Raw genomic sequence first — 22,465 nt, forward strand, 5'->3', positions numbered from 1 at the left:
ACTCACCCGTCCAGATGGGATTCCTTAGCAACTAAACAGGGCCACCTGGTAGCCCAGTGATCCGGTGACAAAGGGATGAACGGAGCAAGGGCAATCTTAAGAGAGGAGAGCACAACTTGTCCTCTGGAAAGTCCAAGGATACCCCCCACACACACACTACATCTAGGTTGAGCAAGGTATACATCCAAAGAGAATAGGATCTCAAAACACCAGTACATGGAGTAGAGACAAATCCCAGGGCTGTTGTCATTGGCCACACAATCTGACCCAACTGTAAACCACATTCAAAGGGACTAGTTTGATCCCATGATCATCATTCCCAGGACAGTCGTAGTTGGTGAGCTCCCATTAGCTCAGGCACATTTTTTCAGTGGGTCAACTCCTTGTAGTATTGACCTCCTTGCTCATAATCTTATTCCTTCCACTCTTCTACTGGACCTTGGGAGCTTAGTCCAGTACTTCGATGTGGGTTTCTGCATCTCTTTCCATCTGTTGTTGGATGAAGGTTCTATGGTGATATTTAAGATAATCATCAGTCTGAATACAGGGAAAAGCCAGTTTGGGCACCCTTTCCTCTATTGCTTAGGGTCTTAGCTAGGGTCATCCTTGTAGATTGCTGGGAAATTTTCTAGAGCCAGTTTTCTCACTAAACCCCAAAAGGCTCCCACAATAAAGGTATCTCTTTTCTTGTTCTCATATCTGTCCTTCCTTCATCTCAACTATTCCATTTCCTCAAGCTCTCCCCAACCCTCTCCTTCTCCCCTCCCCTTCCTCTTCTCCACTTCCTTCTACCCCCATACTCTATGCTACAAAGTTTTGTTAGGCAATCTTGTCTGATTCCAATTTTAGGTGAATCTATGTATGTTTTTCTTTGAGTTAAACTTATTAGTTAGTTTTTCTAGGATCAGAAGCTATATGCTCAATATTCTTTGTTTATGGCTAGAATCTACTTATGAGTTATTATATACTATATTCATTTTTTGATTCGGGGTTACCTCACTCAGAATAGTGTTTTCTAACTCCATCCATTTGCATGCAAAATTCAAGATGTCATTGATTTTTACCACTGAGTAGTACTCTAATGTGTAGATGTATCACACTTTCTTTATCCACTCTTCCATTGAGGGGCATCTAGGTTGTTTACGTTCTGGCTATTACAAATAATCCTGTTTTGAACATAGTTGAACAAATGCTCTTGCAGTATGATTGGGCATCTTTTGAGTATATGCCCAAGAGTGATATTTCTGGATGCTAAGGTAGGTAGACTCCCAATTTTCTGAGAAACTGCTACTGTGATTTCTAAAGTGGTTGCACAAGGTTGCGTTACTACCAGCAATGGATGAGTGTTCCCCTTACTCCACAGCCTCTCCAGCATGAGCTATCATTGGTGTTTTTGATTTTAGCCATTCTGACAGGTGGAAGATGGTATCTCAAAGTTGTTTTGATTTGCATTTCCCTGATAGCTAAGGAAGTTGAACATGTCCTTAAGTATTTTTTTTATCATTTGAAATTCTTCTGTTGAGAAATCTCTGTTTAATTCAGTACACCATTTTTAATTGGATTATTTATATTTTAATGACTAATTTCTTGAGTTCTTTATATATTTTGGAGATCATTCATTTGTCTGATGTGAGGTTGGTCAAGATCTTCTCCCATTCAGTAGGTTAACTTTTTGTCTGATTGACTGTGTCCTTTGCTTTACAGAGAGTTCTCAGTTTTAGGAAGTCCCATTTATTCATTGTTGCTCTTATTGTCTGTGATACTGGGTTTATACACAGGAAGTGGTCTCTTGTGCCCATGCATTGTAGGATACTTCCCACTTTCTCCTCTATTAAGTTCAGTGTGGTTGGGTTTATATTGAGGTCTTTGATGTATTTGGACTTAATTTTGGTGTATGGTGATAGATATGAATCAATTTTAATTATTCTACAGACCTCCAGTTATGCTATTACCATTTGGTGAAGATGCTTTCTTTTTTCCATTGCATAATTTTAGTTTCTTTATCAAAATTCAGGTGTTCGTAGGTGTGTGGATTAATATCTGTGTCTTCAGTTTGATTCCATTGGTCAACATCTCTATTTTTTTGCCAATACCAAGCTGTTTTTATTACTGTAGCTCAGTGATAGAGTTTGCTGTCATGGATAGTAATGCCTCCAGAAGTTCCTTTATTGTATAGGATTGTTTGGCTATTCTGGGTGTTTTGTTTTTCCATATGAAGCTGATTATTGATCTTTCAAGGTCTGTGAAGAATTGTGTTGAGATTTTGATGGGAACTGATTTAAATCTATAGATTGCTTTTGGTAGCATTTTATTTTTACTATGTTGATCATACCTATCCAAGAGCATGGGGGATCTTTCCATTTTTCTGATATCTTTTTTCAATTTCTTTCTACAAAGGCTTAAATTTCTTGTCAAATAGGTCTTTTACTTCCTTGGTTAGTGTTAACTCAAGACACTTTATGTTATTTGCAGCTATTGTGAAAGGTGAGATTTCTCTGATTTCCTTCTCAGTTTTGATGTGGAAAGGTCTTCTTTTTTGTGATGATTTCATTGGTTAATAAAGAAACTGCCTTGGCCCATTTGATAGGCCAGCCCTTAGGTGGGTGGAGTAGACAGAACAGAATGCTGGGAGAAAGTGAGGCAATTGCCATGCCTCTCCTCTCTGGGTCAGACATGATGAAGCTCCAGCCCAAGATGGACATACACTAGAATCTTCCCAGTAATCCACCATCGTGTGGTGCTACACAGATTATTAGAAATGGGTTAGTCAAGCTATGAGAGTTAGCCAAGAAGAGGCTAGAAATAATGGGCCAGGCAGTGTTTAAAAGAATACAGTTTCCATGTAATTATTTTGGGTAAAGCCAGCCGTTGGCCTGGAGCTGGAAGACGGGAAGCAGCCCGTGGCTCCTTCTACACAGTTTCTTTATCCTTTGTGTATAGGTAGGCTACTGATTTTTTTGAGTTGATCTTGTATCCTGCCACTTTACTGAAGCTATTTATCAGCTATAGGAGTTCACTGGTAGAGTTTTTGGGGACATTTATGTACACTATCATATCATCTGCAAATAACAAAAGTTTGATTTCTTCCTTTCCAATTTGAATCCCCTTGATCTCATGTTGTCTTATTGCTATTGCTAGAAATTCAACCAGTATATTGAAGAGATATGAAGAGAGTGAACAGCCTGTCTTGTTCCTAATTCTCATGGAATCTCTTTGAGTTTCTCTCCATTTAATTTGTTGTTAGCTGTTGGCTTGTTGTATATTACTTTTATTATATTTAGATATGATCTGTGTATCCCTAATCTCTCCAAGACATTTATCATGAAGGAGTGTTGAATTTTGTCAAATGTTTTTTTTCACATCTAATTAAATTAGTATCTGGTTTTTTTTCTTTCAGTTTTTATATGATGAATTACATTGATAGATTTCTGTATGTTAAGTCAGCTCTGTATCTCTGAGATGAAGCCTACTTGATCACAATGGATGATTTTTTTGATGTGATCTTGGATTTTATTTGCCAGTATTTTATTGAGAAAATTTGCATCAATATTCATGAGTGAGATTGTTCTTTAATTCTCTTTGGTTGAGTCTTTGTGGGTTTTGGTATCAGGGTAACTGTAGCCTCATAAAAAAAGAGTTTGGCAATGACCCTTCTGTATCTATTATGGAACATATTGAAGAGTATCAGTATTAGCTCTTCTTAGAAGTTCTGGTAGAATTCTGCACTAAAAAAAAAAATACAGCCCTGAGCATTTTTTGGTTGGGAGGTTTTTGATGACAGCTTCTATTTCCTCATGACTTATAGGTCTGTTAAGATTGTTTACCTGGCCTTGATTTAATTTTGGTATGTGGTATCTATCTAAAAAAGTTGTCCATTTCTTTTACATTTTCCATTTTTGTGGAGTAAAGACTTCTGTAGTAAGATCTAATGACTCTCTGAATTTCCTTTTGTTATGTCCCCCTTTTCATTTCTGATTTTGTTAATTTGGATGTTATCTCTCTGCCTTTTGATTAGTTTGAATAAGGGTTTGTCAATCTTGTTGATTTTCTCAAAGAACCAGCACTTTGTTTCACTGATTTTTTATATTGTTTTCTGTGTTTCTATTTTGTTGACTTCAGCCCTCAGTTTGATTACTTCCAGTATTCTACTGAGGTTGAGTCTGCTTTGTTTTTTTGTAGAGCTCTGAGGTGTGCTGCTAAGTTGCTAATGTGAGTTTTCTCCAATTCTTTATGTGGGCACTTAGTGCTATAAACATTCCTCTTAGCACTGCTTTCATTGTATCCCATAGTTTTGGATATGTTGTACCTCCATTTCCATTGAATTCAAAGAAGACTTTTATTCTTTCTTTATTTCTTCCTTGACCCAGGGGTGGTTCAGTAGTTGACTGTTCAGATTCCATGAGTTTGTGGGCTTTCTGGGGGGGGGGTAGTATTGTTGTTAAATTTGAACTTTGCTCCATGGTGATCCAATAAGACAGGTAGTTACTCCATTTTGTTTTTATTTTATTTTTTTGCATTTGTGGATGTTTGCTTTCTACCGAGTATGTGATCAATTTTAGAGAAGGTTCCATGAGGTTCTGAGAAGAAGGTATATTCTTTTCTGTTTGGGTGGAATGGTCTATAGATGTCTGTTATGTCCATTTGCTTTTTTACATCTGTTAGTTCTATTATTTCTTTGCATTTTGATGGTATGAAGTTACCTGTTCCCTGTGCTCTCATGGGTGTAGCTTGCTTTTTTGGGTTGAAGTTTTCCTTGTAATACTTTCTAAAAGACTGGGTTTGTGTATAGGTGTTGTTTAAATCCGGTTTTGTCATGGAATATTTTGCTCTCTCCATCTATGGTGATTCAAAGTTTTGCTGGGTACAGTAGACTGTGCTTGCAACCATGACCTCTTAATGTCTGGAGCATGTCTGTCCAGGATCTTCTTTCTTTCAGAATTTCCATTAAGACGTCAAGTGTGTAATTCTGATAGGTCTGCCTTTATATGTTACTTGGCCTTTTTTCTTTACAACTCTTAATATTCTTTCTTTATTCTTATATTTAAGTGTTTTTATTATTATATGGTGAGGGGACTTTTTTGTCAAGTCTATTTGGTGTTCTCCAAGCTTTTAGCACCTTCATAGGCATGTTATTCTTTAGGTTGTGAAAGTTTTCTATATGATTTTGTTGAATATATTTTCTGCTCTTTTGCACTGGAATTCCTCTTCTTCTACCCTAATATTCTTAGTTTTGATCTTTTCATTGTGTCCTAGATTTCTGAGATGTTTTGGGTTAAGAATTTGTTGGATTTAACATTTTCTTTAACCAATGAATCTATTTCATCTATTGTATCTTCAGATTCTGGCATTCTCTCTTCCATCTCTTGTATTCTGTTGGTTATGCTTTCATCTGTAGTTCCTGTTTGCTTACCTAGATTTTCCATTTCCAGAATTCCCTCAGTTTGTGTTTCTTTATTGCCTCTTTTTAAGTTTTTTTTTTTTTTCGAGACAGGGTTTCTCTGTAGCTTTTGGTTTCTGTCCTGGAGCTAGCTCTTGTAGTCCAGGCTGGCCTCGAACTCACAGAGATCCACCTGCCTCTGCCTCCCGAGTGCTGGGATTAAAGGCGTGCACTACCACCGCCCGGCTTCTTTTTAAGTTTTTAAATCATGAATTGTTTGGACTATTTGCTTCACCTGTTTGGTTTTTCTTTTCTTTTAAGAAATTAATTGGTTTTTTTCAATTATTTTCATCTTTTCCTCCATTTCTTTAAGAATATTTTTATTTCCTCTTTAAGTGTCTCCATCATCTTCATAAAATTGTATTTAAGGTTGTTTTCTTCTACATCTTCTGTGTTAGGTTGTTCAAGTCTTCCTGTTTTATGACCACTGGGTTCTGTGTTACCATGTTGCTTTTATGTTGTTAAATGTATTTTTGCATTGGCAACTACCCATCTCTTCCTCAAAATGGAGTCAGCAGTGTCTTTGCCTCTTTCTACAATCCTTGCAGTTGGTATATGTGTCTCAGGGATCCTCTCTTAGACCAATCATCGCAGTTGCTGTGTGTGTCCTTGGGAGCTGCTCTTTGTCTGTTTTTGTGCAGTCACTTTCTTTGTCTCACATGGCTCTTTGGATGGGGGGATGGGAGTGGAGTGTGATGTGTAGCTTACAGGGTTGATCATACCCACCTGGTGGCTCTCAACTATGTGTAAGTTCCATTCTAAGGAATGTGACACACTTATGTCCCCTGTAGGAATCATACATGTAGTTTGTATATATGCATACATATATAGATAGTACACAAAAATAAAAAGAACACAAATCTAGGGGCCAGAGATTGCTCAGTAGTTAGACATACTTTCTGTTCTATAGAAGACCCAGGTTCAGTTCCAAGTATCCACAAAGCAGCTTATAGCTGTCTGTAATTCTGGTTATGGAGGCTCCAGCACCATCTTCTATTCTTCATCAAGCAACTCAACACAAAATTAAAAGGTATTAATCTAAGAATAAATCTTTTAAAATTTAGGTTAAAGCACTGAATATTTGGGTTTTAATTTGCACCCAGTAATGTTCATACCAAATATAAAAAGAAAATTATGTGACTCAAACTAAATAAACAAAGAATGGAGGCAGTTAGTGGGTCTCTTTACAGCTTCCTGAAGCATAAGTGACACACAAAATTGCTGCATATTTAATATATATTTTTTAAATTAAGAGCTTTGCATGAACTCCTGCTGATATTATAAGGTCAAGATACTCTGTATATCTGCCCATATACCTATCTACTTAACTAACTGTACATGCATATATTCACTGTGTGCTATAAAAATATAAATATTTTAATACCTATACACCAAAATACATAGTGTTGTTTACATTTTTACTTCAGTTTAGCTCTGAAAACATGTATATTTTCTAACTGGAGACACAGGGCCTTGGTTCCACTGAGAACATGCTTCCAACTATGCTATGTTTTACTCCTTAGATGCCATTTCTATTTATGTTCAGCTACTCCTACTTTAGTTTCATGAGGAGCAAAGTTCATCTCCCTGGAACTACTAGGGAGACAGTGACTCAAATGAAGTCTTTTCAAAAAGAAAGCCGCCATAGGGAGAGAGAAGGAGGCTTGTTCTGAGGAACCATCAGTGAGACACTGGTATGCACCACTCATGTCCAAACGATGTCTCTCTCCAGCTTCATCCATTCCTGAGAAAAATTCAATTTACAAGCACTGATGGAGAACAAATATGCTTTGATGAGAACAAGAATCATGTAGAAAAATATGATATACAAAATTTTATGGTACATACTAATCATTATACATTTCTAGTTAAAGTAGGAGAGTTTGTCTCCAAGAGTCCACAAGATCAAGGCTTGTTTATCAATGAAGTTATGATCAAATGGCCAAGCCACTACAATCAGGTCTGACAAAATTTCAACCTTTAATATAATGAAAAATATGTACAAAGAGTTCTGTGAATTGTATTATGTCTCTATGAAATTTTCAAATAATTCTTTCTTATAATTTATTTTATTTTTAAAAAGAAAACAATCTCTTTTCATTTTACATATCAATCCCAGGTCCCACTTACTCCCTCTTCCCATTTCATTCACCTAACCCTAAACACTACCCCCATGCACTCCTCAGAGAGAGTAATGTTTATTATTTTGGGGAAGATCCAAGGTCCTCCCTACTATACCTAGGATGAGCAAGGTATCCATCCAAAGAGAATAGGCTCCCAAAAAGCCATTACAAGCAGTAAGGAGATAAATCATGGTGCCACTGCCAGTGGCCCTGCAGTCTTCCCCAGCCATACAACTGTCATTGTTGTATGGGGTCGGGGGAGAAGTGACAGTGGAAGAGGAAGAGGATGGGAGAAGGGGAGAGAGGAGGAGAACTGGAGGGAACAGGATAGATGAGGTGGAGGAAAAATAGAGATGAGAGCAAGGAAAGAGTCTAGATTGGTCCTATGCTTGTTCCCTTCCTTTCTGACTGGAGTTGGTGAGCTCCCATAAGCTCAGGTAAGCTTTTTCAGTGAGTGTCACCATTATGGTATTGGCATCTTTTTTTATATTCTTACTCCTCTCACTCTTCAACTGAACTTTGGGAGCTCATGCCAGTGCTCCACTGCTGATCTCTGCCTCCGTTTTCATCAGTTGCTGAATGAAAGTTCTATGGTGATATTTAAGGTATTCATCATAATAGAGGGCAAGACCAGTTTGGACACCCTCTCCTCTATTGTTCAGAATCTTAGCTGGGGTTATCCTTGTCAATTCCTGAGATTTTCTCTAGAGCCAGGTTTCTTGCTAGCCCCATAGTATCTCCCTCAATCAAGATATCTTTTTTTGCTTTCATCTCTGTCATTCCTCCATCTCAACTATCCCATTCCCTCAAGTTCTCCTCCCGCTCTCTTCTCCTCCTCTTCCCCTTCTACCCTCTCTTCTCCCCCATCCACATGCTCCCAATTTTGTCAGTCAATCTTATCTATTTCCTTTTTCGAGGTGGATCTATGTATATACTTTGCCAATATTATAAGTTCTTAGCTCTGTTGTGAGCTTGTGTATGAATGCTCATGCATGTGAGTGCATGTGCCCACTGAAACCACAGTCAGAGTGGATACCATCTGCAATCATTCTCCATTTTATTATAAACACAATCTCTCTTTGAACTCCTTGCCTTCTGATTTAGCTTTTCGTACTGTCCACCATACCACAGGTTGTAACCCTGTCTCCATGACTGCCATAATTGGATACAATTTGGCACCTGACTTTTCTATACCTCCATTCTGCATAATCAAATCCAGGACTGTGTGCTTATGTGGGAAGCACATTAAATACTGAGCTATCTCTTTTGTTCTATTTGATGTTTTTAATTTAAAAATAAATAAATCCTTTAAATTTGACTTTGATATATGTATATCAAAGTCATGTATATGTATATATATGAACATATGCATAGGCATATACAAACAAAAACGTATTGTTAGCTAATTCCTATAGGTAGAATTAGATTGAATTGAATTTGAACTTTTATGCATTTATTCATGTTATAATGAATGAATAGATCAGTATTTATAGCTATATATATATATGATTGTATGTATATTTCCATGTGTATACACATACACATTTTATTATACATGCATGCAGATGCTCAGTGCATCTCTCCATTGAACACAATTCATACTCAAACTTGTCCATTGTCCTCATAAAAAAGTAAATTATGAATATGTAAATAAATCATCTCTATAGCCAATGTTTGTAAAGTACCTTTTTGTGTGCTGAGAGCTAGCCTCAGGGTCTCTCGGCAAGAGTAATATGCACTCTTAAATGCTGGGCAAGTTCTCCATCCCAATATGTAGATATTTATGAGGCAGACACTGAGTCCAAAATATGACAAGAGGGAAAGATATTAGATAAATTATATCTAAAGGAAAGATAGAAATATTTTTTGCATACACATTTTTCAAAAATATCAACAAACTGAAGTTTTGTTAAAAGTATAGTGATTAATGTAATTAACTTAGAAGTAAAATGGTTTAAAAAACGCTAAATGATTATGTCACTAATATTTAAGAGAAAAAGCATGGTATTATTCTGAGCACAGGGGGTGAAGGATGAAACTCACAGTAATGGATCATAATTCAGTTTCTCTGGAACATCAACATGTCATGAAGTCAGAAGAAACTTTGATCACCTACCAATGGCCAAACTCTCTTTCATGGGACATGTCAGTCAGAGTGAATGCTTGTGACTACAAACTTGGTAAGCTAAAAGTGGAAGCAGATAGGCAAGAGTGACTGGGTTTCTGTCCGACAATTCAGCTGATTTGTAATTCATACAAAGAAGGAGTTTTGGCTTGCTGTTTCACAGGAGAGACTATATGAATGGTCTACACTTCTCTCAAAAGCTAGCAGAAGTGAGTCACAGTTTGGTCAGCATAAAGAAACTTTGAACATTTAGCATCTTGAAGTGTGCCAACTTCAACTCTACACTCTACATTTCCGTATGGACACTTCACCGTGCCTCATAAATATGTACAACTTTCATAGTCTTCATGCAGTTTAAATTGCTTGGCTTAAAATTACATTAAGCCTGTGATTGAGGTACAAAATTATGACCAGGTTTTCTGTTTTGCCCTTAGACTCCTCAATCTGTATGTACACAGAGTTGTGGTCCAGGTTTCTGGAAAAGTCTAGAAAAAGACAGACCTATCTGTTGTTTTTCTTGTGTGTTTTGTCCAGAGAGACACGTTTCCAATCAAACAGGTAATAAAATACTTTTTCTCAAACTTCTTGTTAATTTAGAAGGAGAAAGGTAAGAAGTGAGCATGCTCTTGTAACGCAGCATGGAGAACCCATGTCTTTTTCACTCATCCCCATATTCATTAGAAATCACTGCTGATTCCATAAAATGTTTGAACATTTGAGTGGCAGTCCTCATGTTATTGTGTCATCTGCATCCATTTTCCCAAAACCTTTCTTTCTTTACATGATAGTTTCACCTCAGCTCTAGCTGTGATCCATACTAGAGGCTGCCCAGGCAATGTTAGGTATGCACATGACCATGCTACCTGTGTGTTCCTTGAATAAATGAATTCAATAATTCTTTCCTGAAAATAATCCCTGGGAAGACAAGTACATGTGGGGCTGTTACCAAAATATACCACACATAGAATTAAAGTATACAACACTACTTTTATTTATTTTTTTGAGCTCTACATTTTTCTCTGCTCCTCTTCCTGACTCTCCCTTCCCTTTCAGCCCTCTCCAAAGGTCCGCATATTCCCAAATTTAATCAGGAGATTTTGTCTTTTTCTACTTCCCATGTAGATTAGATCTATGTATGTCTCTCTTAGGGTCCTCACTGTAGTTTAGGTTCTCTGGGATTGTGATTTGTGGGCTGGTTTTCTTTGCTTTATGTTTAAAACCCACTTGTGAGTGAGTACATGTAATAATTGTCTTTCTGTGTCTGCATTACCTCACTCAATATCTAAAAGAAAAACTCCAACCCAAGGAAGTTGGCTACATCAACAAAAACACTGACAATTGATGGCCTCATAGCACCACATTCCAAAGAAGGGGAAAATGCACAAATTAACATCACCAACAATGAAATTTAAATTAATGGGAGATAACAATCACTGGTCATTATTATCCCTTAATATAAATGGACTCAACTCACCTATAAAAAGGCACAGGCTAACAGGTTGAACACAAAAACAGAATTCATCCTTCTTCTGCATAAAAGAAACACACTTCAACCTCAAAGACAGACATTGTCTCAGAGTAAATGGTTGGGAAAAATATTCCAATCATATTGAGTGAGGTAATCCTTTTGTATTCTTATTGCTCTAGCTAGAACTTCAAGTACTATGTTGAATAGATATGGAGACAGTGGACAGCATTATCTTGTCCCAAGTTTTAGAGGAATTGCTTAGAGTTTCTCTCTGTTTGATGTTGTCTGTCAGCTTGCTGTCTATTGTTTTTTTTTAGGTTTAGGTATGTTCCTTGAATCCATGTCCTCACCAGAACGTTTATCATGAGGAGGTGTTAGATTTTATCAAGGGCTTTTTCAACATCTAATGAAATATTCATGATGAAGGAAGGTCATTGGTTGATTAAATAAAGAAGCTGCTTGCCCTGATAGGTTAGAACGTAGGTGGGAGGAAGAGGAAGTGAGCTCAGAGACTCGACAGCTCTCCTCTCAGGGGCAGACGCCTCAGAGAGAGACACGATGCTCCAATCTTGCGGGCAGAGGCGAGAGCTCTGCTCTCTGAGGCACATGCGATGAAGCTCCAACCCAGGATGGACGTAGGCTAGAATCTTCCTGGTAAGCGCACCTTGGGGTGCGACACACATGATTGGAAATGGGCTAGTCCAGGAGCGAGAGTTAGCCGAGAAAAGGGCTGGAGCTAAAGAGCCAAGCAGTGATTGAAAGAATGCGGTGTCCGTGTAATTATTTTAGGTAAAGCTAGCCGGGCACAGCCCCGCCGCTCCTATTACTACATATTCATGTGGATTTTTTCTTTCAGTTTGATTATATGGTCAATTTCAATGACATATTTTTGTATATTGAACCATACCTGCATCTCTTGATCACCCCTACTTGATCATAGTGGATTTGTTTTATATTCTTGGATTCTATTTGCCAGTGTCTTTTTCAATATTTTTGCATCAATGTTCATGAGGGAGATTGGTCTCTTTCTTTATTGCATATTTGTTTGGTTTGGGTATCAGGACATCTATAGCCTCATAAAAAGAATTTGGCAATATTCCTTCTGTTTCTATTGTGTGCAACAATTTGAAGAGTATTGATTTTAGCTTTTCTTTGAATTTCTAGAAGAATTCTATACTGAAACCATTTCATCCTGGCCTTATTTGGTTGGGAGAATTTTATTTTTATTTTATTTTATTTTATTTTTGGTTTTTCGAGACAGGGTTTCTCTGTGGTTTTGGAGCCTTTCCTGAAACTAGCTCTTGTAGACCAGGCTGGTCTCGAACTCACAGAGATCCGCCTGCCTCTGCCTCCCAAGTGCTGGGATTAAAGGCATGTGCCACCACCACCCGGCTTGGTTGGGAGAATTTTAATGATTGTTTCTATTTCTTTAGAAGTTATATGTCTGTTTAAATTGTTTACTTGGTCTTGATTTCATTTTGGTATGTTGTACCTTTCAAGGAAGTTGTCCATTTCTTTTATGTTTTCCAATTTAGTGGAGTAGAGGGTTTTTGAAGTATGACAATGATTCTCAGGATTTCCTCAGTGTCTGTATTATATCCCCCTTTTCATTTCTGACTTTCTTAATTTGAGCATGTTCTCTCTGCCTTTTGATTATTTTGGATAAAGTTTTGTCTATCTTGTTCATTTTCTTGAAGAACCAACTCTTTGTTTCAATGATTCTATATGTTCTCCATGATTGCATTTTATTAATTTCAACATGCAGTTTGGTTATTTCCTGTGGTCCACTACTCTTGGATGAGTTTAATTCTTTTTGTTCTAGAACTTTCATGTGTGTTGTTAAGTTGCTTAAGAGATATATCTCCAAATTCTTTATGTAGGCACTTAGTGCTATGAACTTTCCTCTTAGCAATGCTTTAATAGTGTCCCATAAGTTTGGGCATGTTGTAGACTCATTTTCTTTGCATTCTAAGAAGTCTTTGATTTCTTTATTTCTTCTTGACCCACTGGTCATTCAGTTGAGAATTGTTCCATTTCCATGAGTTTGTAGGGTTTCCGTAGTTTGTGTTGTTATTGAACTCTAACTTTAACTCTTGGTGCTCTGATAACAAGGTGTTATTCTATTTTTTTGTGTCTTCTGTGATTTTCCTGATTCCTGAGTAATGTGGTCAGTTTATAGAGGGTTCCATGATGTGCTGAGAAGAAGGTATATTCTTTTGTGTTTGGGTGAAATGTTTGGTAGATGTCTGTTAAGTCCATTTGAGTCATGACATCTGTTAATTCCCTTATTTCCCTGTTAAATTTCTGTTGATCAGACCTGCCCATTGGTAGAAGTTGGGTGTTGAAATCTCCTACTGTTAGTGTATGGGATTTGATGTTTGACTTAAACTTTATAAATGTTTCTTTTACAAATATGCATGCACTTATATACTGGGCATAGATGTTCATAATTGAGACTTCATCTTGATGGGTTTATCCTCTGATCAGTATGCAGTATCCTTTTCCATCTCTTTTGATTAATTTTAGTTGAAATTCTATTTTGTTAGATATTAGGGTAACTATACTGACTTCCTTCTTCAGACAATTTGATTGGAAAATCAAACCATATACTCTGAGAAAATGTCTGTCTTTGAGATTGAGGTGTGTTTTTTGCCTACAATAGACAGAGATATCCTCTTTTCATATATATTCTGTTAGTCTGTCTCTTTTATGGTGAATTGAGTCCATTGATACTAACTGATGTGATTGATCAGTGATTATTATGTTTTCTTATTTTGGGTTTTGGTGGTAGTGATACTAATATTTGTGTTTCCCTTCTTTGGGTTTAGCTGTTGGGAGATTATTTATTGCCTGTATTTTTATGAATGTAACTGAGTTTCTTAGGTTGGAGTTTTCCTTCTAGTACTTTCTTTTGTGCTGCATTTGTAGATGGAGAGATGTCTCAGCAATTAGGAGCACTGTCTGCTCTGCCAAAGGTCCTAATTTCAACTCCCAGCAACCACATGGTAGCTCATAATCATTTGTAATGAGATCTGGTGCCCTCTTGAGGAAGAGACCAGGTCAGTCATCATCATCAACTTAGACCATGAAACTGAACATGGACAAGTTCAGCAGAACTACCATATGTGAACTACCCATGCAGGTTTCAGCATTACAAGGGCATAAATTTCACTTTTATTCATTGGTTAAATCAGGTTTTATAATGAAATATCTTGTTTTCTGTGTCTATGGTGATTGAAACTTTTGCTGGGTATAGTAGTCTGGGCTAATATCCATATTCTCTTAGTATCTGTGAAATGTCTGTCCAGAACCTTCTGGCTTTCAGAGACTCCATTCAGAACTCTGGTATAATTCTGATAGGTCTGCTTTTATACATTACTTGGCCTTTTTCTTTTAAACAATAGAATTCTTTCATTATTCTATATGTTTAGTGTTTTAATTATTATGTGGTGAGGGTACTTTTTTGGTCCTCCCTATTTGGTGTTCTGTAAGCTTCTTATACCTTTATAGGTGTGTCCTTCTTTAAGTTAGGAAAGTTTTCTTCGTGGACTTTGGTGAATATATTTTCTGTGCCTTTGAGTTGGAATTCTTCTTCTATTGAAGGAGTAAGTCACAAAACAATTCCACATGAGTTTGGAATTATGATTAATAAAAGGGTTATTTATATACAGAGAGAAAAACTTACATATCTTCATCCCAGAAAACAGCCCTCTGTGTGATCAGTAACAAAGTCTAACAGCTGGAAGCAGGAGAGTGAACACATGGTTATCACTTCTTTTTAAAACAAAAGAGACCATGCCCAAGTGGGCTGGTATATTAAAGGCTATTGGCTGAAGGTGCAGAAGTAGCTCCAGCAGCAATCTATCACTCTTATTCTTAGGTTTGGTCTTTCAGACATACCAGATTTCCTGGATATTTTGTGTTAGGAATTCATTAGATGTAACATTTTCTTTGGCTGATGAATCTATTTCTTCCATCATATCCTCAGCACCTGATATTCTTTCTTCAATCTCTTGTGTTTTTGTTACTGATGTATCTGTTGTTCCTTCTTGCTTTCTCACATTTTCCATTTCCAGAATTTCCCTGGTTTATGTTTTCTTCATTGCTTCTATATCAGTTTCCAACCCTTGAACCATTTCCTTCATTTGTTTGTTTTTTATTCTTGGCTTTCTTTCAGAAATTTATTGATTTCTTCCAATTTTTTGTTTGTCTTTTCCTTGACTTTGTTAAGGGATTTTTTTTCATTTCCTCTTTAAGAACTTCTATCATCTTCCTTAAAGTAATTTTATTTTTGTTTTCTTGTGTTTGGCTGCATTGTAATCTTCAGGTGTTGCTGTTGTAGAATCACTCAGTTCTGGTGATGGTGCAATATTGCTTTTTTGGCTATTGAATGCATTCTAACATTGATGTTTACTAATCTTTTCTTCCAACCAATGTGGCTTCTGCCTGTGTCTGTTCTTCAAACAGTTGTGGTTTATACTTGTGCTTGATTTTCCAAATGGTGTGATTTGAGCCTATGCCTACACAATCTGATGGTTCTGTGGGGGAGAAATAGCCATGGGGAGGATGTTTAGGTTCATGTGGTTGGGCAGCAGACTGAGTCTTGGTGGACAACATCCAGTGGCTATTACAGGTTTTGGTGCAGCCTAGAGGCAGGTCTCTCACCTGTCTGCAGGTTGTCAGGAACTGTACTAGAGCAGGGGACTTCCACTGGAGGTGGGGACAGGTTCAAGATCCCTTGCTGGTGATGGGATATTAAGGGGGCACAGAATGTACCCTGGGTTTGAGTTATACACTGGACTTTGGAGCAGTCCAGTTGAGAGTTCAGTTACTCACCTGATTTTCTATCTGGTGTGGTTTGTGCCTGTGCCTACATAATCTGCTGGGGTTGCAGAAGTGGGCTCACCATGGTTAGAATGTTCAGGTACATGGGGTTTAGTGGTAGGGTGGGTCTGCATGGCATAGCATGCAGTAGGTGGTGTGCTTTGCATGCAGCCTGAAGACAGGTTTCTCATCTGTCTGTAGGCTATTAGGGATTGCACTAGAGCAGCAGAATTCCATCAAAGGTGGTGGCATGGTCCATCTGCCTTGCTTGTGCTGGATAGAAGGAACAGGGGCACAGTATGTGCCCTGGGGTTAAATTAGGGTCTGGACTTTGGGGCAGTCCATTTGAAAGGCCAGTCACTCACATGATTTTCCAATTGGTGTGGTTTAAGCCTATGCCTATGTAGTCTGCTGGGACTACAGGTAAGGCCTGGCCATGAGGAGCCTGTTCAGGTGTGTGGGGTTGGGTGGTGGAGTGGCTGATGGTTGGACACTGTCCAGTTGGTGGTAGGGGTTTAGGCACAACCTGGAGAGATCCCTAACCTGACTGCAGGCTGGTGGGGTACCTTATATGTAGAAAAAAACAGGCTAGCTGAAGGATAAAACAATTATATTTTTATATTATAAGGGGAAAACTCACAAAACAGGAAACTAGAAGTACAAGTTCCACTACATGCCATGGGAATCACCCAGAAAGAATAAGCACCTAGCCATGCACATGTTTTTGTCTCTGGGTTCCAGAAAGCCACACCTTAACTAAGACCCACCTCTTAAAAACAATTGACTAACAAGCTTCCCCATTATCTCCTCCCTTTTGTCTAAACAAGATTCTGGAGTAATAATGCATCAGCACCAATGTCTAGTAAGCCTTCAATAAAAATTCCATTCATACACACTCTTAGCTTTGGTGTTTGGTCATTTATAGAAGTCTGCAAGAATATATGTTTCCTATGTCCTACTGAAGTTTTTGACTCATCATCCACATTTATTCCATCATCCAGACCAGAATTATTTTTTACCATAGGCAGTGGAAATTTTAATTTTCCTGGTGAAACATGTTCTCCACAGTAACTGGGAATGACTGGACCACATTCATCATGGGGACCTGCAAGAGGCGCCCCATGGAGTTTCCCAATGATATTGTGTTGCCTTGATTGTCTTTTGTTGACTTACATTCATTGGACTAATGTTGGCCTTTGCCACACATCCTACAAATACCTGAAGGATGAGTCTTCATATTCTTGCCATTCCCAGAGGAGACATTTTTCCAAGGAATTCCTTGTCTATAATCCCTTCTCAGATGTCCCATTCTACCACAATTAAAACATTTGGTATTTTGATGTCTCCTTTTACCATTGGATATTGCTTCTCCTACCCATGTTTCTATACCATAGTCAAGTGTCTCGACATTCATTGTATGCAAAGACCTATTCAACCATGGGTACTGATCTGTTTTTCAAAGGTCCAAGGATCCTTTTGCGTTCTGAGTTGGCATTCTCATAAGTCAAAGATTTAATTAGTAAACATTTAGCTTTTGGGTCAAATACCCCTATTTGTATAGCCTTAGTTAATCTTTGTAAAAAGTCTCTAAAAGATTCTCTCTGAACCTGTTTAACCTTAAGAGATGATTCAACTCTATTTCCTAGTTTCTAAATCCTGTCCCAAGCATTTAAAGCTGCTGTGGTACATAGGGAGAAGGTGTGCTCATTGTAAAGAGTCTGATCCTGAGGATCAGAGTAAGGTCCGTTGCCCAATATTTGATCTAGGGAAATCTCAAGTCTTTTTGCTTTTCCCTGTTGGTCTAAAATTTTAGCTTCTCCCCTAAAGTAGCACAGCCAAAGCAACTGAGGTCTATTTTCTAAGACCAGTAAAATTAACTGAGTCCAGTCTTGTGGTGGTGCTTTGTTACTGGAAGCCCATGTTTTGATCATTTCCATAACAAAGTACAAATGTATTTTGTAAAATACAATGGCTTATTTAATTTCTTTTAGATCAGTCATACATATGGGCTCCCATGCATATTCTTTGATTACCTTAGAGGATTTTGTGCCAGATGATATTTCTGATGATATCACAGGAAAGACAGGAAGAAATCTGGGTAAGTTTGGTACATACTGATGAGAATAAATTTTTTGTCTTTGTAACATTTGTCCCTGGTCTTCAAATTCAATAAATTCTTCAATCTTTTCAAATCTATTTACCACTGCCTTTTGTAAAGTATGGATCTCCTGTCCACTGTTCTGTTCTAATGCCCTCTTTGAGGATTCCAAGGTGTAAAGTATGTCCAGTAGAAATAATATCTGATCCTTGCACTAATTTTTATAGCATGCATATTACCTTCCTGGAGAGACATTCTATCAGTCAGTCTATCATATCCCTTTGACAGAGTCCAAATAATACATTCAACAGTACAAGTTTTCTCAATATGTCAGCACCCTCTGTCATAGACTGAGTTTTGTTTGTCAAATTGGCTGTATCCTTCTCCAGAGTGTTGAATTTTCCTTTTAGTAAATTACTATAAGTCTATAAAGATTGTACCATTTCTAAAAGTACCTATTCGACTGAGTTTTGTTAGTCAAATTGTTTGTATCCTTCTCCAGAATTTTGAATTTTCCTTTTAATTGATAAGTGTCAGTCTGTAAAGACTGTATTATTTCTAAAAGTGTGTCATTCTTGGGCCCATTATCATACCATGTTTTTAAGGAAAACTATGGAAGACAACACTAATCCCCAGAATCAAAAATAATGATGTAGGAGGAAAATCATATAAACCTTGGAGGACATAATACATAGTATAAATAAAAAAGCTAGTGAATTCCTGGATGGTTAAATTCTCCATCATTTTGATCTTTTATTTTATTTTTTGCAGCAGTTTATACCTTTATTTACTTATTTTTTATTAAAAATTTCTGCCTCCTCCCTGCCTCCGATTTCCCTCCCCCTCCCCCTACTCCCCTTCTCCTCCCTCTCCAGTCAGTCCAAAGAGCAGTCATGGTTTCCTGCCCTGTGGGAAGTCCAAGGTCCTCCCCCTCCATCCAGGTTTAGGAAGGTGAGCATCAAAACAGACTAGGCTCCCACAAAGCCAGGACATGCAGTAGGATCAAAACCCAGTGCCACTGTCCTTGGCTTCTCAGTCAGCCCTCATTGACCAGCACATTCAGAGAGTCCGGTTTGATCCTATGCTCATCCAGTCACAGTCCAGCTGGCCTTGGTGAGCTCCCAATAGATCAACCCCACTGTCTCACTGGGTGGGAGCACTCTTCACGGTCCTGACTTCCTTGCTCATGTTCTTGCTCCTTCTGCTCCACATTTGGCCTTGGGAGCTAAGTCCAGTGCTCCAATGTGGGTCTCTGTCTCTATCTCCATCCATCACCAGATGAAGGTTCTATGGTGATATGCAAGATATTCATCAGTATGGCTATAGGATCAGGCTATTTCAGGCTCCCTCTCCTCAGCTGCCCAAGGACCTAGCTGGGGATATCTCCCTGGACACCTGGGAACCCCACTAGAGTCAGGTCTCTTTCCAAACCTAAAATGGCTCCCTTAATTAGGATATATACTTCCCTGCTCCCATATCCATCCTTCCTCCATCCCAACCATCCCAATCCGCCAAGCTCTCCCCATCCTCCCCTTCTCATTTTTCTCCCCCATCTCCCCTTACCCCCATTCTACTCCCACCCCCAAGTTTCCAAATTTTGCCTGGCAATCTTGTCTACTTCCAATATCCAGGAGGATAACTATATGTTTTTCTTTGGGTTCACCTTCTTATTTGGCTTCTCTAGATGGCTAATTATAGGCTCAATCTCCTTTATTTATGGCTAGAAACCAAATATGAGTGAGTATATCCCATGTTCTTGTACCTTCATAGGTATATCCTTCTTCAAGTTACGGAAATTTTCTACTATGATTTGGTTGAATTATTTTCTAGGTTTTTATGCTCAGATTTTTCTCCTTTTTCTAGTACTACTGTTTTTAGTTTTGGTCTTTTCATGGTGTCCCAGATTTCCTGATATTTCTGTTAAGAATTTGTTTGATTTGAAATTTTCTTCTATGCTTGAGAATCTTCAGTGCTTGAGATTCTCTCTTCCATCTCTTTTATTCTGTGGGTGATGCTTGCATCTGTAGTTCATGTTCATGAACCCATTTTTCATTTCCTGAATTCCATCACATTATGTTTTCTTTATTGCTTCTATTTTGATTTTTATGTCATGAATGATTTCCTTCAATTGTTTCTTTTTCTCATCTTTTCTTGGCATTTTTTATGCAGTAGTTGATTTTCTATAATTCTTTGGTTAGCTTTTTCTTGATTTTTTAAGGAAGTTTTTCATTTTCTCTTTAAGGATATATATCATCCTCATTGAAGTTGCTTCAAGTTCATTTTATTGTGCTTTGTCTGTGTTGGAATACTCATGTTTGCTGTCATAAAGCAGATGGGCTGTGGTGGTGCCATATTGCCCTGGCTGTCATTGATTTTATTTTTACATGGACATTTAGGCATCTGGGTTTGGGATGATTAGCACTAGTTACTGATTTCTGAGTTTGTCTTTCTTGGGTGGGTATTTTTTTATTTTTTGTTTCCTCTTTGGTTTTCTTTATGCCCTAGATTTCTGGTGGCTGGTGTGATCTCTGGCGGTTAGTTTCTACTTGCAGAAGGGGGTTTGTGTTCTTCTGACTGGTTTGGCCTGAACCTGTGCACTAACAGTTTGAACAAGCTGGTGTGGCTCAATTTTAGAATTATTTAAAGGATTGTTTGACAGTTTTACTTCATCTAAATAAGGAGATTACTATTTTACTCTCATTGCCCTTGAAAAATAGTAATAAATTTGACAGGACATGGCTTATTTTGAGGTAGACATGACAAATAGTAGAAATGGGCTTTTTAAATAGTTATTGTCCTTCTTGGCACTGGAGTAAAGCAGAATGTGCAAGGCTACAAACAACAGTGGAAGGCATTCTTTGTGGCATGAATGAAAAATGAGTAAATAATTGTAGAAGCTGATATGTGGGTTCATTTCCTCCTATAGATCAGCAGGAGTGTATCCCTTGCCCAATTCAAGAGTACCCAAACCCTGAGAGAAACAGCTGCTTGCCCAAGTCAGTGACATTCCTGTCCTTTGATGACTCTCTGGGCATGGCTCTGGCCTGCACAGCTCTGTGCTTGTCTGTCAGCACAGTTGTAGTTTTTGGAATCTTTCTCAAGCACCAAGACTCACCCATCGTGAAGGCCAATAATCGGACTCTCAGCTTCATCCTGCTCATCTCCCTCCTCCTCTGCTTCCTGTGCCCATTTCTCTTCGTTGGCCAGCCAAACACGGCCTCCTGCATATTGCAACAAATTACATTTGCTCTGGTGTTCACTCTGGCTCTTTCCACTGTTTTGACAAAAACTATAACTGTAATTCTGGCCTTTAGAGCCACGGCACCAGGAAAAACAATGAGAAGGCTCTTTGTCTCAGGCTTCTATAATTCTGTCATCCCCATCTGTATCCTGATCCAGCTTATTCTCCTTGCAATCTGGCTGGGAATCTCGCCTCCATATATTGAAGTGGATGCATACTCTGAACATGGTCACATCATCATTTTGTGCAACAAGGGTTCAGTCACTGCTTTCTATTGTGTGTTGGCATACTTGGGGATCCTGGCCCTAGTGAGCTTCTCTGTTGCTTTTCTGGCTAGGAACCTGCCTGATACCTTCAATGAAGCCAAATTTCTGACATTCAGCATGCTGGTGTTCTGCAGTGTCTGGGTCACCTTCCTCCCTGTCTACCACAGCACCAAGGACAGGACCATGGTGGCTGTAGAAGTCTTCTCCATCTTGGTATCCACTGCAGGGCTGCTAGGGTGCATCTTTTTTCCAAAGTGCTACATAATACTTCTAAGATCTGATAAGAACTCTTTGAAAAGTTTTAAGAACAAAACACAATCTAGGAAAAACTGATCATTTTGATGAATTAAATAAGTCTCGCTCATAAAATCTTAGGATAATCAGGTGAAATTATTACCTACTTCTCAGTGTGTTTTTCTGAAATGTTGTTTAAACAAAAATGAAAGAGTCCCTTGCTGTATCTTACACAGAGACAATCTATTTCAGAATAGCCACTACTACTGAAAAATGCATGTTATTAAGTCATACATGTCGCTTATTAACTTGTAGCCGTTATAAATATTCAATATACATTATATGATAATAACCTAGATAAATAACACATTAACTAAATGATTTTCCTCTAAATCTTTTAGTTTTGGAGTATAGCAGGGCTTTATGTGATAACATTTATGACTCACAGACATGCACAACATGGAGCTAAAAGATTGTAAAAGGCAGAGGATTGGAGTTTACACTGAAACTCTGTCTCCTAATAATGCCAGAAGCAACACCCATAAGAGTTACCAATATGACTGCATGAACATTAACTGAATAAGGGAAATGATAACACAGATGCTGAACTGGACTAGGAAGAGACCATCAGGCTTTAACCTTACACAAA

The 22,465-nt window shown here is 38.0% G+C and overlaps 1 protein-coding gene across 1 annotated transcript in view; it reads left to right on the top strand.

Annotated features, from left to right (window-relative positions):
- LOC101991538 (vomeronasal type-2 receptor 116-like) overlaps nt 1-21,915 on the top strand; it is a 32,642-nt gene extending 10,727 nt beyond the window's left edge. Inside the window, exons 4-6 of the mRNA XM_013355401.1 lie at nt 7,170-7,397; nt 10,120-10,243; nt 21,002-21,915. Of these exons, the coding sequence (XP_013210855.1) occupies nt 7,170-7,397; nt 10,120-10,243; nt 21,002-21,915 (1,266 nt within the window). The remainder of the gene's footprint in view (nt 1-7,169; nt 7,398-10,119; nt 10,244-21,001) is intronic.
- The last annotated feature ends 550 nt before the right edge of the window (nt 21,916-22,465 follow it).

The sequence above is a fragment of the Microtus ochrogaster genome, unplaced genomic scaffold (genome assembly GCF_000317375.1).
Source record: "Microtus ochrogaster isolate Prairie Vole_2 unplaced genomic scaffold, MicOch1.0 UNK125, whole genome shotgun sequence".
NCBI classification, from domain to species: Eukaryota; Metazoa; Chordata; class Mammalia; order Rodentia; family Cricetidae; genus Microtus; species Microtus ochrogaster.